This window comes from Solanum tuberosum, unplaced genomic scaffold (assembly GCF_000226075.1).
Source record: "Solanum tuberosum cultivar DM 1-3 516 R44 unplaced genomic scaffold, SolTub_3.0 scf00155, whole genome shotgun sequence".
In the NCBI taxonomy this organism is placed as follows: Eukaryota; Viridiplantae; Streptophyta; class Magnoliopsida; order Solanales; family Solanaceae; genus Solanum; species Solanum tuberosum.
The window spans coordinates 1,004,443-1,022,095 of NW_006239081.1; the positions used below are offsets into that span (position 1 = coordinate 1,004,443).

The 17,653-nt window shown below is 33.7% G+C and overlaps 3 protein-coding genes across 3 annotated transcripts; 2 read left to right on the forward strand and 1 right to left on the reverse strand.

The window, feature by feature from the left end:
• The first annotated feature begins 633 nt into the window (after positions 1 to 633).
• Positions 634 to 5,368, forward strand: LOC102585842 (protein arginine N-methyltransferase 1.1-like). Its single transcript, XM_006353462.1, has 9 exons — positions 634 to 993; positions 1,590 to 1,600; positions 1,718 to 1,873; positions 2,132 to 2,195; positions 2,280 to 2,422; positions 3,910 to 3,997; positions 4,148 to 4,263; positions 4,367 to 4,517; positions 4,874 to 5,368. Exons 1-9 carry the CDS (start codon positions 738 to 740, stop codon positions 5,077 to 5,079), a joined length of 1,191 nt encoding a protein of 396 aa, XP_006353524.1. The 5' UTR covers positions 634 to 737; the 3' UTR covers positions 5,080 to 5,368.
• Positions 5,369 to 8,197: 2,829 nt separating this feature from the next.
• Positions 8,198 to 12,566, forward strand: LOC102586177 (graves disease carrier protein homolog). The gene is made up of 7 exons (XM_006353463.2): positions 8,198 to 8,591; positions 10,809 to 10,894; positions 10,986 to 11,193; positions 11,390 to 11,516; positions 11,599 to 11,783; positions 11,868 to 11,990; positions 12,078 to 12,566. The coding sequence occupies exons 1-7, from the start codon at positions 8,430 to 8,432 to the stop codon at positions 12,213 to 12,215; spliced, it is 1,029 nt and encodes a 342-aa protein (XP_006353525.1). The 5' UTR covers positions 8,198 to 8,429; the 3' UTR covers positions 12,216 to 12,566.
• Positions 12,567 to 12,710: 144 nt separating this feature from the next.
• Positions 12,711 to 15,807, reverse strand: LOC102586509 (serine acetyltransferase 5). Its single transcript, XM_006353464.2, has 2 exons — positions 15,362 to 15,807; positions 12,711 to 13,512 (listed from the first exon to the last, which is right to left on the reverse strand). The coding sequence occupies exons 1-2, from the start codon at positions 15,749 to 15,751 to the stop codon at positions 13,021 to 13,023; spliced, it is 882 nt and encodes a 293-aa protein (XP_006353526.1). The 5' UTR covers positions 15,752 to 15,807; the 3' UTR covers positions 12,711 to 13,020.
• Between the last annotated feature and the right edge of the window lie 1,846 nt (positions 15,808 to 17,653).

Here is a 17,653-nt window from a genome sequence, read left to right on the forward strand (position 1 = left end):
AAATATATGTATATAATTCATCGGTTCGGTTCGGTTATTTCTTCGGGTTTTTTCGAATAAAACCATAACCAAACCAAATACTATCGGTTTTCAAAAATCTAAAACCAAACCAAATCAAACCCAAATAAAATTGGTTTTATTTTATCGGTTTGGATCGATTTTTATCCAAACCGTGAACACCCCTAGACAAAGGAAATGACAAAAAAAGAAAGTCCATGGAGAAGAATTGAAAAAAGGAAAGTGAGGAAACAATGAGATAATGGAGAAAAGAGGTGGAAAAACGAAAGGAGACAGAATTCAATCATGTATGTTCAAAGGTGTTTATTAACACTTTTTATAAAAAGTGATATAGACCAAACTTGACAAAAGGGTGAATAGTTAAAGGACTATATCTGTCACGTATATAGTTAAAGAATCATTTTAGACCTGTTATGATAGTTTAGGGATAATTTATGTCATTTTCTCAAAAAGTTTTCATAAAAGATAGCCAAAAGTTTGATTTTTCTTCTCACTATATAAGATTTCTTTTAAAGTTAAATATACCAAATATACTTTAAATATACCAAATATATATTTATCAAATTTCGATTGTTATTATTATTATTTTAATAAACGAGTAAAAAAATACTTTATAAAATTCCCAAAGAGGTACTATACATTTATATATTAGCTCTCATAAACCCTAATTTGGAGCCACCCCTTTGTTCTTAAACCCTAAAACTTAGAAGAGAGCTCCAATGGATTCTGTAAGCAATAATGAGATTGAGAATTCAGCAAGCTATGGAAAAAATCCATCAAAGATCAAATTTCAGTACGAGGATGATGATGAACAAGTAGTACAAGATGAAACTGTTACGGAAAGCTCGAATAATCTTGAAGTGGATGAAGATATCTCCATGTGTGACCCCACCACCGCTGCCGCCGTGGATGACTCGACGGTCGGCGGTGATAAGACCAGCGCTGACTATTATTTCGACTCATACTCACATTTTGGTCAGTGATTTGTACCATGTGTATGTTTCGATTTGTTTAAATTTTAGCTAGAATCTACTTAAATTGAACTTCTGTAAGTTGAAAAATCTCTTTTTTCTTATTCCTGTGAAGCTTTTGAGTAGAAAGGAGGAAAATTCAGGTGTTGTTTTTTCCTGTTCTTTGCCAAAAACTGATTTGGGTAATTTATATCTGTTGAGTTTTGCATAAAGTATTTGTCTATTTGAAGTTCCAAAGTCAGATTTTGGAGTCTTGCAAAAACTCAAAATCTCCATATTTATTCCTAGCTTTAGCTTTTTTCATATCTTGCCAGTAAATAATAATTTGAAACCATTTGGTGGAATATGGATTTAATACAGGTGACGAATGAGCAAAGTTGTTTTTCTTTATGGAAGAGCCAGTTCAGTCTTTATTTGTGAACTAGTGTTATGCTTATATTCTTTGTTGGAGATTAGAAGTAATTGAAGAATCCTTGTAATGTAAAAAAAAGTAGTACTTGCTTGAATTTCAAATTTATTACGATTTATATGCATCTTGCTTGATCTGAGGTTACTTGTAGAAGCTAATTATCCACCTTTGTTTTGTTGATGCTTTTGCAGGTATTCACGAAGTAAGTATCCATCTTTGTTCATATTGTTATTCTTGTTTGGTATCTTTTATTGATACAGTTTTGCTTAAAGATGATTTTTTTGCGTTGTTCTAATTGTTAATTTTTATTTGGTAACAGGAGATGTTGAAGGATGTGGTAAGAACTAAGACTTACCAAAATGTAATCTATAAAAATTCCTTTCTTTTCAAGGATAAAGTGGTCCTTGATGTGGGAGCTGGGACAGGAATTCTGTCACTCTTTTGTGCTAAAGTTGGTGCCAAACATGTTTATGCGGTATGCATTTCACTTGTTCCATGTTCTCGTTTTATTCTTCCATTTTATGTAGTTTCTTGTTCTTTTATGATTGGTCCATGATTGCTATCTTGTGGTGGCTGTTTTGGTGTGCACACATTATGATGCTTTACATTGTGGTTCTTGTGAAGATATTGCAAAGGACATTAGACTATAAATTGATTTGAAAGCTATGTGGAACTGGCAGTTGTCTTTGCAATATCATCAAATATGGCTGAACCGTTACTATTTAATTTTCAGATCGAATGCTCCAGTATGGCTGACATGGCACAAGAAATTGTTAAACTCAATGGATTTTCTGATGGTGAGAAGATGCTATCACTCATGTACTTTGTGACAGATATTCTGGTGTGTGTACTTTACTGAGTCTGTTCTCTTTCTATCTCAGTTATAACGGTTATCAAGGGAAAGGTAGAGGAGATTGACCTACCCGTTCCACAAGTGGATATAATAATCTCCGAGTGGATGGGATACTTTCTTCTGTACGAGAACATGTTAGATACAGTCTTGTATGCTCGCGACAAGTGGCTGGTAAGTTACTTTACTTGTGATGATGTATAATTTGTCTCTTGGATTAATGATGATATCAGTTCTTCAGAATCGGTTTTCTGTGCAAGCAGCGAGATTGCGTATGCATGAATATGGGATTAGGTTTTGAGTAGTTCAATGGATGAAGAGAAAGCACAGATGCATAGAGATTAGATTTTGAGTGTTTTTTATGGATGAAAGAAATTGTGTGTAGCACAATAGATACTTATCCATAAAAGAAAATGTGTGTAGTCATTGGAAGACACCATGAAGGGGACCAAAGACTGTTGGCTTAATGTTTTAATGAGTTAACCCCTGAATTTAGTAAAACACTAAAACTGACTGCAGGTTGAACTACTTATTGTAAAGAAGCTACCTGTGGAATATTGTTTCCAATTGTATGTTTACCATTGGTTCCAGTAAATGATGCTACCCAATACAAACTATGGATTAACATCCCCAACGAGGCCTTATTTAATATTTATCTTCTCAATGCATGTGTGTCATTTTTTTTCCTAGCCACTTTTGGATTCTGGTTTTCCTGCTTGGTGCCTAAGCTTGTTTATTAAATTAAGATGCTAATTTGACTATCTTTTGCCGGAATAGTGTGAATAGTTTTGGATGTTGATGAGAGGTTGAAGTTTTTTCCTCAACTTTTTGATTATACTTGATGGGTCTACTATATGTTGTGGATTAGAATTTAGACCCTTTAAAGGGGAAATGGAAATGATGCCACAAAGTAAAAGGTCTGAGCAGGAGGAAGTGTTGGTAGTAATGAAATATGTGTGGAATGAGGAAGAGGGCCCCTGTCCTTTTCCAAGCTATGATATTGTGACTGTCGCAACCTCTTCTACATTAATTAGACTATGCTTATTATTGAAGCTTGGTCACGGGTTTAAATAAGGCGTGATTACATTCTATCATTGAATGCTAATCTAGATTTTGCCCCGACATTTTGTTCCCACAGTTGAAACATATTTCATCTATCATCACATTCACTTGCAGTGATCAAACCTTCTTGCTGATCCTCCTCCCTGCCACCTTAAGCCCCTTATTCTCATCTGGAAAAAGGAACAAGTCAACAAAAGCAAAGAAAATAATGTGTGATTGACGTCTGCGTGTGTTTGGTTGAATGTATTTGTATAGCGGATATTAATAGAGTGCTTATGTGGTGATTTATATCCTATTACAGCTGTGAAGTGTGCTAACTTTTATCAATTAAGTCAGCTATTGGGAAGATGAATATGAAAATATGGCTTCTTTAGAAAATGAGAATGAGTACGTGTAGTTAGTGTTTGGTTTGCCCTGCGGATTTCCATATCTTTGTTTTTGGGAGATATATTGCAGGTTGGTCAAGATTAGCTCGGCAAAATTATGCCAAATGCCTGGCTTTGCTTTCTGTGCTCACTTGTCTTGAAGGTTTTCGTGCTTTGGTTGATGGATAAGAAAGTGTTTTTTCCTAATCCTGTCCTCTTTCTTTCCCATTGCAGGTAAAGGATGGTCTTGTTCTGCCGGATAAAGCTTCTCTTTGTTTGACAGCTATTGAAGATGCTGATTACAAAGAAGATAAGATTGAATGTAAGTTTATTCCTCCTTCATGTTTTTGTTTTATACTTGATGGATTTTGATATTTTCTGTTTAGTTATGTACTTTGAATGTATTTTCTTGTGGCATCAAACATCTTCCATTTTCTCTTTTGTTAATTTTGGCCTCCGTGTTCTACTGCAGTTTGGAATAGTGTGTACGGTTTCGACATGAGCTGTATACGAAAGCAAGCTATGATGGAACCTATTGTTGACACAGTAGATCAGAATCAGATTGTTACAAACTGCCAGTTACTGAAGGTAATCAAATCAAGTTTATACGTAGTTGCCTTGGGATTTACTGAATAGCCGTACAATGCGTGATTTGTCTTTTACTTCACTGACAATGAATGCTTCCCTTCAGACGATGGACATTTCTAAGATGACTTCTGGGGATGCTTCCTTCACAGCTCCATTTAAGCTCATTGCAGAACGTGATGATTACATCCATGCCCTTGTAGCATACTTCGATGTCTCTTTCACTAAGTGTCACAAGTTGTTGGGCTTCTCAACAGGTCCACACTTTTGTCTTTGCATTTGCTTTTAATTTTGACATTAGCCTTTGCAGTATTCTCCTTCCTTGAAGTTTTTTCCAATATTATTTGTTTCTGCTGTGTTATTTTTCCTTATTCGAAGGGTCTGAGGTGTTTAGATTGGTCACTTTGTAGTTCTCCTTTTTTACGTTTTTGGGGAAGAGTATGTAGGATTCAGAAGAGTTCTTGCAAAGACCTGAACAATCTATGCAATAGAATAGTATGAGCTCTCTTTTTTCCTTCTCGGGAACTGGGATAAGAATGTTTGATCCCCACCCCAAATAAACGAGCTCATGTAGCTTCGTCGTTTCTGACAATGAAAAAATAATGATATGTAGGGCCCAAATCTCGAAGCACACATTGGAAGCAAACAGTTCTCTACCTGGAAGATGTGATAACTGTTTGCCAAGGGGAAGCTGTAGTTGGAAGCATGACTGTGGCTCCTAACAAGAAAAATCCTCGAGATGTCGATATAATGCTCAAATACTCTGTAAATGGTAAACACTGCCGCGTTTCAAGAACTCAGTATTATCGGATGAGATGATGCATTCAAGTTGAAAATGACAGATGAGTGAATTCCTGCGTTGTCCGCGCCTTTCGGGATATACAGGAACTGATAACATTTCTACCTGCTTCCCAAAGGCAATCAATGGTAAATGTATTCTCTGTTTATTTTCCCCATCAAACTGTATTATTTTTCTTTCTATTTGCTTAGTTATACAACTAAGAAATTCATTTGTTGCATTATCTGATGCTTGAGGCCAAAGAGGCAATTGTAACTTATATTTTTGTATTATTATTATAAAATGATGTTCCTTGTTTATGATACTCTAGTTAAGCTCATTTAAGTCCTAGTTCATTTTTTCCTGTTCACATTTGGTGTTTGGTATTCGTATTAGAATTCAATTAAATTTGAATTCATGCACATTTCGTAGACCAACACACATGAAATATGTGAAATTTTGAATTTCTATTTCGCGACATTGAAACGCTGTAAAAAGAGATCGTTAATGGAAGTCATGAATATTGGTCACAACTCACAAGGCCTTAATACATGTGAAATATGAGATAATCTTGAATTCATGTTTTTATGACCTAGAAACACCACCCCAAAGAAGGCATTGTCGGTCCTGGAAAAACAATGAGTATCGTTCACTAGGTCATATTGAATGATCGCTCAATATTTGGGGTCAAATGAAGTATGGTAATCCTATTTTGAAAAATTCATGGAATAATACACACGAAAAGCTATGATAATTCTGCATTTGTGATTTGTGATCCCGAAATTTTGAAAATGTGATGTCACTCATATAGAGATAATGTATATCATTCACTAGATCTTCACGAATGAAACCACAAAATTTGGGATAAAATGGACTCCGTTGGACATATTTCAAAAAATTCATGGACATTAACACATGAAAAGCTGAGAGTATTCTGAATTTGTTTCTTTGACCACAAAATCAAAAAAGTGATGTTAGTCCTGCAAAGGTAAAGAGTGTCATTCAATTTGTCGTCACAAATACACTTACAAAATTTGAGGTCAAACGGAGTCTCGACTAGTCATATTTCAAAAAACTCATGGACTAATAATATACACAAAAAATTGAGATAAACTTAAATTCTTATTTTGGGACCCGAAAACTCCAATAAGGCGATATAGGTAATTGAAAAACAATGAATATTGCTAGAGGTCAAACAAAGTCAATGAAACATATTTCAGAAAATTCATAGATTAATATACTCGGAAAAAAAAAGGTAATTTTGAATTCCTATTTGTGATCCCAAAACTTAGAAGAGATCTTCTATATGGATTTCATTCATCATACATTCTATTATTTTTCCCTAAACTAATTCTTTCAAAATTAAACTAAAATCAGAATTACTTTTAATCTAAAACAAAAGGAACTTTTGGACCTTAAATTTTAGGTACCAGAGAATATTAGGTGGAAAAAAAGAAAAGAAAGAAGCATTACAACTTACAATTTAATATGCAAACTTTCAATTAATTAAAACAAGAATAAAATAAAATAAAATACAAACATTTAGAGGGAATCAAATCTTTTTATCAACACAGAATGACAGAAGTTCCCTTTCATGAGGTCCACTATGTTAGTTTAATTAAGTAGGCATTTGGTAATAATATTTGGGATTTAAATTTTAAATTTTAATTTAAAATCAACATTATATTTATGAAATCAATACAAAATTTTAACTTTAATTTAAATAATAATTTTATATTTCAAATTCTTCTAAAAGTAGGATTTTTTTTTTACAATGTAAACTTGACTTGTATTATATTTCATAATGAAAAGACTCATGTTTGATGTGAATAAATTATTTGTACTATGTGAACATATTATATTAAATAATAGTTAATTATTACCAGTGTTGATTTTTTTGTATATATGATTTTTTGTAAAATTATATGTATCTGAAACCTTGTAATATCATTTAATAACAAATATATTTTTATGAAAGGAAGATGGAGATATGTGATTTATTAATACGATGTATTAAGATATTCTGATATCTTATTTATAAACTGTAATTTGTTTATTTGGTAAAACTATATAAAAATTGAGGAAGTTTTGATGGTTTCTACAAATTGTGGACTTTCATATGGAAAAAAAAAATACAACTTTAAATTCAAATTACACATCGAAACAAAATTTCAAATCAAACTAATCCTAAAAAAGCAATTCCATCATACCTTATTATAGAATTGGAAACATATTTAGATGCCCACTTTAATTTCTTTTTTCTTATACATTACGTACTATTTTGGAAAAGAATATAATCAACATGTATAGGTAAAAGTATAAAAAGGAATTATGCTATTACTTAAACCAAACCAAGTAATTAAATTTAATTTGATTCTTTTTGCTATAAAGGGCTAATTGTTAGGGATTAGAAAAGAATAGTTCTACATAAAATTAAAATTCGCATAAAATAATTATAATATTAATTGAAAGTTCATCGTGACAAATCTAAAATGTTGTCGATAGGTTACACAAACACAATAACTTTTATTAAGAATTTTTATTTAAAAAATTACTTGTGGGTTGAATCACTATCATATATTGACTTGAATTCGCCATAGGAACCTATACACTTTGAATTTTGAATCCGTCTCTAAAGATTCGTATGACTAACAAAATATCGAACAACGTATAAGAAAATAGTTCATATTATATTTACAAATTGGTTAAAAATTATTTACACAATTATTTTTATTAAACAATTATAGATATATTTTGATAATTATAAATACTAATCTAATAAAATTGAGATTAAATTGCTAATCATAAATTAAAGTTTATTGAATTATTGTCAATCATAACTTAATGCAATATGTAGTTGGTCATATTAAATAATACTCATAATAAATCATACGACAATATATAAATATATTAGCAATACAAAACATATATATAAATATATTAGCAATATGAATAAATATTAAATTATTTTGGAAAAAAATTAAAATAAAGTAATTCCTATATAGTATAATAACCTTTACCTCATATCAAATATTTATATTGAAATTTCACTAAATTCGTATTGAGTAGAAATGTTTGAGATTCTTTCTAACAAGAATAAAAATTAACTTCTCCAAAACTCGAACTCGACAACTATAATAACCGGCGTTTGGTGACTCGTAAATAGTCAAACAGCAGCAAGTTTCATCAATTGGCTGTTTCTTTAGCAGCCAAAATCAATTTTGGCCTACAGAAGTAAAGACTCCATTAAAATCTTGAATTTGCCTTCTTTATTGAACTTTTTCCTTTTGGGGGTTGTTCAAGATTTGTGTGGAGAGAGGGAGAGACCCAATTAGTCTCTCCTTTCTCAATTTTGTGTTTTTTTTCAAAAGGGGTTTTCTTGTTTTTTTCAATGGCAAAACAAAGAGATGAAAGGAGGGAGAAGAAGGAGGTTTGGGATGGGGTTATAGAAGGGATGCCTTTGTTTGCTAAAGAATTAATAGCTGGTGGTGTAGCTGGTGGTTTTGCTAAGTCTGCAGTTGCACCTCTTGAACGTATCAAGATCTTGTTTCAGGTATTGTTGTTTTTTTGTTGAGTTTATGGTTCAATTTTGCTTCATGGGGTTGAAAGTTATTAACTTTTTTCCATTTTGGATGAGTTTGATGATGATTTTGTAGTGAATTTGTTTTTTTTAGAGTGTTTTATGTTAAATGAGACAATTTTGGTTGATGCATTGATCTTGGAGGATGGTTAACAATTGCATTTTTCTCAAAATATGATCTTTGTTGATGTTCTTGAGAGGTCTTGGCTTCTCCAGTCTTGTTGTTTTCGTTTTTCAAGCTGCTTTGTAATGGTTTCACTTGAGCTGAGAGTCTATCGGAAACAACCTTCTCTACCTTCCAAGGTAGGGGTAAGGTCTGCGGACACTCTATCTTGGCTATGTTTTTCGATATGGTTTGTAATGTTTTTACATGAGGTGAGGGTCTATCGGAAACAACATTCTCTACCTCCCAAGGTAGGGGTAAGATCTGCGGACACTCACTCTATCTTGGCTATGTTGTTGTTGTTGTTGCATTGATTGTGGAGGATGATTAACACTTGAATGGAACTAATTGCATTTTTCTCAGAATTTGATCTTGCTTGATGTTCTTCACTCCTGTTGTTTTCATTTTTCGAGATGGTTTGTAATGTTTTTACATGAGGTGAGGGTCTATCGGAAACAACATTCTCTACCTCCCAAGGTAGGGGTAAGATCTGCGGACACTCACTCTATCTTGGCTATGTTGTTGTTGTTGTTGCATTGATTGTGGAGGATGATTAACACTTGAATGGAACTAATTGCATTTTTCTCAGAATTTACCCTTATGATTTGTTCTTCACTCCTGTTGTTTTCATTTTTCGAGATGGTTTGTAATGTTTTTACATGAGGTGAGGGTCTATCGGAAACAACATTCTCTACCTCCCAAGGTAGGGGTAAGATCTGCGGACACTCACTCTATCTTGGCTATGTTGTTGTTGTTGTTGCATTGATTGTGGAGGATGATTAACACTTGAATGGAACTAATTGCATTTTTCTCAGAATTTGATCTTGCTTGATGTTCTTCACTCCTGTTGTTTTCATTTTTCGAGATGGTTTGTAATGTTTTTACATGAGGTGAGGGTCTATCGGAAACAACATTCTCTACCTCCCAAGGTTTCTTCTTCTACACAATTAAATATTCGTGTACTTTGCTCCTGTTGAGTTGCTCACTAACATCATTGCTTATGTTACAGATCCTGTTATTTTTTTTACAGTCATAATTTTATGCTTATGTTTTTTTTGAAACTAGTAACATTTGTATTTCATTTAGTACTTAGGTAGTACTGAAAAACCATATTTACAAAAGCAGAAAGGAGTAAAATCTATCCAAAAACTGAACCAAATCTAAATGGATCCTAATACATCTATGATTGACTCAGTTTCATTGGAGTAGACATTTGTACACCAAAAGCAGAACAACAAAATGCACTTATGATTTTTATTGTTGTTTACAGTTTGAATTAGAGGATGAACTCAGGGGCTTAGTTAGCTCTCTTTGATGAGAGCATCTACCAATCATAGTTGTAAAATACTGTGATTTATGTTACAACATTTTTGCATTTCCATAAAGTGCCTGAGGTGGTTTAAGTCTGTGTGCCTGACCTTTCATGACACATTGTTTACCTGTGAATATATATTTTGCTCGTAGAATCGATTCCAACCAAGCTGAAAAAAGTCATCCTTGTATCTGTTATTAGTAAAGCGCTAACGCTCTATCTATAATAAGGTTCACTTTCTTGATCAAGAGCGTTGTTTTCTGATTGCAGCTAGGCATCTCTTTTCTTTCTCCAAGTCAACTTCCTCACTTGTTTGTCCTTTAGATGCTTACAAAGTGATTGCTAAGTTGTGTATATCAGGCAAAAAACTGAAGATTCATATAAGCATCTTAATTATATTGGGATTAAGGTGTAGTTAATCAATATTTCTTATTTAAAATGCCTGTAATCAGTAATGTATTTCATTAGATCTGTTAGAGCACAAAGAGAAGGGAAACAGATGCTTGATATATTCCATGATCTATTCACTAGTGGAGCTTATGGATGAAAAAGATTCTTCTTGCATTATCAGAATCATGAAGGACCTCAAAAAGGCATATTGTTTAACAGTTGGTGCTCTTGAATATTAAAAAGTGAAATGTGCTATGAATAGCAAGTATGAATTTGTGAATCTAGAAAAAGTTGAGTTCCTTATGTTTGATTTTCTTTTCCTTAGACCAGACAAGCTGAATATCGGAGTTTGGGGCTGATAGGATCCTTTACAAAGATTGCCAAGACAGAAGGAACCCTTGGTTTTTTCAGGTGCAAAATGCAATATTCTCCCTTCGATTTTAACTGTTCAGATGAGTTAGTCTATAAGTTTACATGTATTTTTGGTGGAACTCTTCTTCAGGGGAAATGGAGCTAGTGTTGCTCGCATTGTCCCTTATGCAGCACTGCACTACATGGCCTATGAAGAGTATCGCCGCTGGATTATAGATGGAATTCCTGGAGTGGGGAAAGGTCCCATTCTTGATCTCGTTGCAGGATCGTTTGCTGGTGGAACTGCTGTACTCTTTACTTATCCACTTGATTTGGTTCGAACTAAATTGGCTTACCAGGTGAGAAACATAACAACATACTCTTTTGATTTTCTTTCTCCACTCTAAAAGCTCTTTGTCCGTCACTCTATCATCGAACATCCTCTAGCTCCAAATTCTTCTAGCTTAGCTAGCTTTGTTAGTCTAATGAATATGAATTTATTTCACTTTACTGCTCTGTGAACAATTGAAGACTGATTCACACATGATCAGCTAGGTAGTTGGATCCCAAAAGTTGAATATACAGGGGCTTGTAACTGGTGAACAAGTTTACAAGGGAATAAAGGATTGTTTTTCGAAGACATACAAGGAAGCTGGAATAAAGGGCCTATACCGTGGAGTTGGTATGAAGTGTTTTGCGTTGCGATACTTGTATTTACTGTTAGTTTGCAAATCTTCTTACATAATGTGCATGCTGCATTCCAGCTCCGTCACTCTATGGAATCTTTCCTTATGCTGGGCTGAAATTTTACTTCTATGAGACAATGAAGAGCCATGTCCCTAAGGAGCGGAAGAATGATATCACGATAAAACTAGCATGTGGATCTGTAGCAGGACTTCTAGGACAAACTTTCACTTATCCTCTAGATGTTGTTAGGCGGCAAATGCAGGTAATTTAGTGAGATTGTATAAGTTGGTTAACTATTCTTGTGACAAACTTGCAGTTAGAATGACAGAGTACGCGAACATTTCAGGTCCAGAGACTCTCAGCATCTAACAGCCACGAAATGAAAGGAACAGCAGATACTCTTGTTATGATTTTGCGGACACATGGATGGAAACAACTATTTTCCGGGCTTAGCCTCAACTATCTGAAGGTAAGAAACAGACTGCACATCGACTGGCCTTTATTGCCATTTGTATCTATTATGTTAACTGATCACTATACTATGTTTGAAAATTAGGTTGTACCATCTGTTGCAATTGGGTTTACTGTTTACGATATGATGAAAGCATACCTGAGAGTACCATCACGAGATGATGCTGTTGTAGAAGTCGTCACTAGTAACAGAGACAGTCAATCATCCACCCTGCACTCCTAACAATCTTCTTCAGGCTCAGATTTTTCAAGTTCAATTTCGGAGAACTGGCAATCAAAGCTGCTAAAGTTTGTAAATTTCCATTCTTTAATATAGGCATTATTCTTCTTTACAATAAGTTGTTACCAGAGAGCTATCAGATGGTATTGCCTTAATCCCAAACTAGTTGGGGTTGGCTATGGTACCTCTGGTATTAATTCATCTATATACGAGGTTGCACTGCAAAAATGTATATTAACAACAACTTGCTGTAAACTAATGCCTCATTCTGGCGTCTTGTACATTGATTGACAAGTACGGGCGAGTTATGAAGAGTAGCACATATTTGTGTGTTCAAGTGTCTGTTCTTAAGCAGATCTGAGTTCTCGATGAAATTCTTTAGTTCTCATCGATAATAAAACGTGTTCCATATGCAAAGGCAATGCATAGAAGTGGAGAAATCAGACATTGCAAGTATTTTCTCCAGCAGAATCATATACTAATGTACAGTCTGATATCTTTCTATAAACATGGTTTCAAGGCCATTCAAACACCAATTGGTTACATGTAGTGAACTCTACTGTGAATAAATATTACTCAATTCCAGGAACACTATACTTTTTATTCATCCATACTGGGGATATATTCAACTTTCACAGTATGCAAAGTACAGAAAAGCAGAAGAATAATCTTTTAGAGTAGATAGATAAAAGATCTTTTCGTTATAGACTGTCAGCAGCAGTAAGATCGAACCTCTGTCATCTCGTTTATGTTCTGAGACGACGACTTCTTAGTTCATTTGGCAAATATATCATACATGATATGCAAGTCATATGATGTAATCAGACCATCCAGATATGAAAGATGTATGGTCCATACTCTCTCCGGGACATTCCTCGTGCTTAGTTGGCTGTTCTTTCCCTCCCACCAACCTAGCTGGATTTCCAACTGCAGTTGTTCGTGGTGGCACGTCAATCAGAACCACTGATCCAGCGCCAATCTTGGCTCCCTCACCAATATTTATGTTGCCTAATATCGTGGCACCTGCACCTATGAGCACTCCATCACCAATCTTAGGGTGTCGGTCACCACCAAACTTACCAGTTCCTCCTAAGGTTACATGGTGAAGAATCGACACATTGTTTCCAATAACTGCAGTTTCACCAACAACCACTCCAGTTGCATGATCAAAGAGGATGCCTTTTCCGATTTTGGCAGCTGGATGAATGTCAACAGCAAAAACATCAGAGATTCGGGATTGAAGTGCAAGTGCAAGTGGCCTTCGGGATTGAGTCCAAAGTTTGTGAGCTACTCGATGTGCCTGAAAATAAAACATTAAATTGTTAATACCTACTACTACCATTTGAAGAGAGAGTCGATATGATATGAAGTGAAAAGTAAGCCCCTTGACTTACTATTGAAATACAGGCAATCTGTAAGTATGCAATTTCCATGAGATGCTAATAGCTACTCATTTTATTGAAATAAAAAAGCATCTCACAGTTGTTAACCAAAGGAAACATATACTTTTTCCTTTTCAATTTAGAATATGGTGAACTGTCCAAATGCATTTGTAAAGTTATTTCATTTGTCAGCAGAGAGCCAATACAACACATGGTAGCTAATGAACATTGTTTAACAGAAAAGGAAAGATCAATTGCATACATTCATTTACATACGCTTATATAGGTGTTTTCGGGCCTTCTGACACATATAAACAGGAAAACCCAGGGGTACGATGTTTCATTAGCTGCTTATCTCAAAATGGATTGGGATAGAAAAGAAAAAACAAGTAACGGTAGAGACCACCAAACTGGTAACCTTTTACCTTTGTACTACTTTCAAACCATACCTACCACCCAGATACTAGAGACTACTGAGCAAACAATATCACAGTCCTTGGCTCCATTGCAGCACACACTTTCACCATTTTAACCCGTTCAGCCATGACATAATTATTTACAAATAGTAGTTTGGCCGTGAAGTCTCGGATATTGAGTGCAGTCTTATTTGAACAATAAATGAAATCTTGTAGTAGTGGTTTGAAAGTTTATTAGAAGCAAGGCTCTTCAAGTGTTTGACTTCTACTCACAAATTCACAAACTTTTTTCCAAGTGAATTTCATTTCCAAACATAAATACTAACTTCCAGTCTTCCACTATCTTTTTCCAACCTCAACTTCAAGTACTCTCTCTCAACTTCAACTCAATTGTTATCCTAATTCATACCGAGTCTACATCCAAAGAAAGATCTAATTCCATTACCTTGCTAAAGTAATATTTTAACAAATGTACCTATCGTTATAACTTATAACATAGTAGTATAGCACCAACTAAGTCTTGAACAATGTCAAATTCTAAAGTGAAAAGGTCATATTATCAGTTTCACATTCAAGTAGATTGGCCTATGCCATATACTTCTAATATCCGGGGTCAATCTTTTGTTTGGTATGACTTCCAAGGCAACAATTGGAACATTTGAGTCTTCCTTGATGAAGACTCAATTCAACCAGGGGCGGAGCTAGGGTGCTGCAAGGGAATTCATCACCAAAAATTACACAGTATGCACAAGGTCAAAACTATCTTGTATGTATATAGTATACTTCATGTATAAATAGTAGATATTTCTTTTCCTGTATGTCAAGCCGATGGTCTATTGGAAATAGATTCTCAACCCTGCAAAAGTAGGATACGATCTTGCGTTTGCATATATCTTGCCCTTCCCAGACCCCACAAGTGGAATTACACTAGGTATGTTGTTGTTCTATATATAGGAGTAGTTAATAAATCCCTTAGGCATTTTCGTGTATTTACTCTATATTTTGAATTCCCTTGTCGAAAATCCTGGCTCCTGCACTTCAATCATCAATTTTTCATACAAATCCACCAAAAACTCATCTTTTCATACTCTAAAGTTCTCATCTTTCCAGAAAAATTTAACATAAGTCCCCAGGTTTCCTATTTCTTCATGAAGAGACAATTTCACAGTATCACAATATACTAAAAATAGATGTTATGACATAGTTACTAATTTATGGTATCATTAACTATAGTCATTTCTCGAAACATAAATTTATTATATTCAAACAGTAATATGGTAAAATTGGCATTCCATTTATTGCATACTGAATAAGTAAAAATAGGCATAACGAGTAGTTACAACTTACAAACCTGACAAGCAAGGAAGCCTTTGTAATTAAGCAAACAATGAGAGAAGGAAACACAGGCCGGGTCACGGTAGCGAGCGGCGAGTAGGTCAGCGGATGCGGCGGCGCGTAGATCAGGATCAGTGGAGAAATTATTGAGGAACAGATCGTAGAGAAGAGTAGATAGAAGCGTTGAAGAACAAAGCTTGTTCCCCAAATGAAAAGAGAGTGAGCGTTCAAGCGAAGAGTGAGATAGTATAGTTGAGTACAAATAGCTTGCTAATGCCGGCTCAGATTCTGCGTCCCGCCGAGCTTCTGCTTTGATCTGAGTCCATAACCAGATAGCTTCTTCCGCCGTGTCCGTCGGTGGATGTGGCGCCGCCGGCGAGGCGTTACGGTGTTCTTCGGCTGGCATATCGGAATACGGCGTCGTTTTGATGGCGGAGTCCGTGAGATTTTATTTTCTCCAATTTTTAAGGGAGCATTTATGGAAAAAATAGCAAGGCATAGAAAGATGACACGTGTCAAATTTCTAGAAGGTTAAAAGGAAGAGTTAATCAAAACAAAGAGTACTACTTACTAAAACATACTGTTGCGGTCTAGAGAGGGTGGTGTGTACGAAATCTTATTCTGGCTTTATGAAATTAGAAAAGTTATTTGCCGATAGATTTCGAATGAAAGTAAAGTATATCAAAATCAATAAGAAGAGAAATATAATAACGAAGCAAACATATTAAATAAAAAACAATAGCAATAGAAACAATACGATAATCAAGGCAAGAAAAAAAAAATTCATCTATTCAACAATACTTGTCCACTATTGACTTTGCACACTTCTTAAGAAACTATATAGAGGGGTAATTTTACTATATCAGTCTTTGAATATAATAAATCCTATATCTTGAAAAAAATATATAACGAGAAAATGACTATAATTAATGATAAGGATAAATTAGAAATTAAGTGTAAAATTATCTATTGATTTTATAAAGTGAATAAGTATTGTTAGACATCCAAAATAATATAGTGGATAATAATTATTGGACGGAGGGAGTATGTAATAATAAAATTGAAGCATAAGATAATAACGACAGAAATGACAATATAAAGGTGAATTCTATATTGTTTTTTACTATGTGTAAAGATAAAGTCGCTTAATAATTACTCGTTTCATTTTATGATTTTTTAAAAAAAAACTATTCTAATATGCTTAAGATTATAAATTTTTTTTGAAACCCTCAACAGAATTCGCATTTGCCATTCTTTAAATATATCTAAGTTTTATTTTATGTGATCATAATAAATATATTATTATTATATTCTTCAGATGTGAATGAAATAAATTAACTTATATATAATAGCTCATAACTTACCTTATAGATATAAATTACATTACACTAATTCGATACGAGGAATTCGATTATAATATTTGATTTCTTGAATTTGTAGTGCATGTTACGTTTGGTTTTTGACTAGTTGTCTTGTTAATAACTTAGCGGTCTTTGGCCTCTACTTACTTTTAGTTTAAAAAAATCAATTTATTTAAATCTCATTATTTTATGTTTTTTATTTTTATTTTTATTTTATATTTATATCTTTTCATGGAGAAAGAATCTAGACAGGATACGATTTTGAATATTTATCAACATTAGGTGTTTATAGTGAACAAATGGATACATAATATATATTTAAATATATATCATTATTATTTAATTACTTAATTATAATAAATCAAATAGATTTGATGTAAATATTGTGTGCAAATAAATTTCTACCAAACACTATTGTTAGACACCGTATGTAATAAATTTGATGTAAATATTGTGTGCAAATAAATCAAATAGTTACTAAGTGGATTCTTTAAATTTTATAATATTTTTTGGATTGATCACTCAACTAATAGTTATTAATTCAAAAAGTTGTCTTTGGATTTTCTTTGTGATACCTTAATTAATGTATTTTCAGCTAGAAGTGTGAATCACTTGTTTCTCATACGGTGTCTAACAATAGTGTTTGATTGATTTTTTTTTTATGCTTCCCACAAATCAATACCCTTTTGGTCATCTCTTTATTCAAACTTTATCACATTAAAAATCGACTTAAATCGAATTGTAAAGATGCTCTTTTAGTCTCATACATTTTTATACCTCTTTTGACATCGATCTTGACATTGACCATTATCTATGTGTTAGTTTCAATCTGGACTAACAAATCTTTTATTTTTTGGGCGGTGACCAATAATGATGCTTGCCTTGCATCTTCGTTTTATATTTTTATCAAATTAGTACCCCTCGGTCATTCCTTTATTCGATATTTT

Excerpts from the sequence above, each read along its gene's own strand:
- LOC102586509 (XM_006353464.2), bottom strand. The coding sequence starts at position 15,751 with ATGCCAGCCGAAGAACACCGTAACGCCTCGCCGGCGGCGCCACATCCA. Across the intron at positions 13,513-15,361 it reads AAGGCTTCCTTGCTTGTCAG|GCACATCGAGTAGCTCACAA; the intron begins GTTTGTAAGTTG and ends TTTTATTTTCAG.
- LOC102585842 (XM_006353462.1), top strand. The coding sequence starts at position 738 with ATGGATTCTGTAAGCAATAATGAGATTGAGAATTCAGCAAGCTATGGA. Across the intron at positions 2,196-2,279 it reads ACTCAATGGATTTTCTGATG|TTATAACGGTTATCAAGGGA; the intron begins GTGAGAAGATGC and ends TTTCTATCTCAG. Across the intron at positions 3,998-4,147 it reads CAAAGAAGATAAGATTGAAT|TTTGGAATAGTGTGTACGGT; the intron begins GTAAGTTTATTC and ends GTTCTACTGCAG.
- LOC102586177 (XM_006353463.2), top strand. The coding sequence starts at position 8,430 with ATGGCAAAACAAAGAGATGAAAGGAGGGAGAAGAAGGAGGTTTGGGAT. Across the intron at positions 8,592-10,808 it reads GTATCAAGATCTTGTTTCAG|ACCAGACAAGCTGAATATCG; the intron begins GTATTGTTGTTT and ends TCTTTTCCTTAG. Across the intron at positions 10,895-10,985 it reads GGAACCCTTGGTTTTTTCAG|GGGAAATGGAGCTAGTGTTG; the intron begins GTGCAAAATGCA and ends ACTCTTCTTCAG.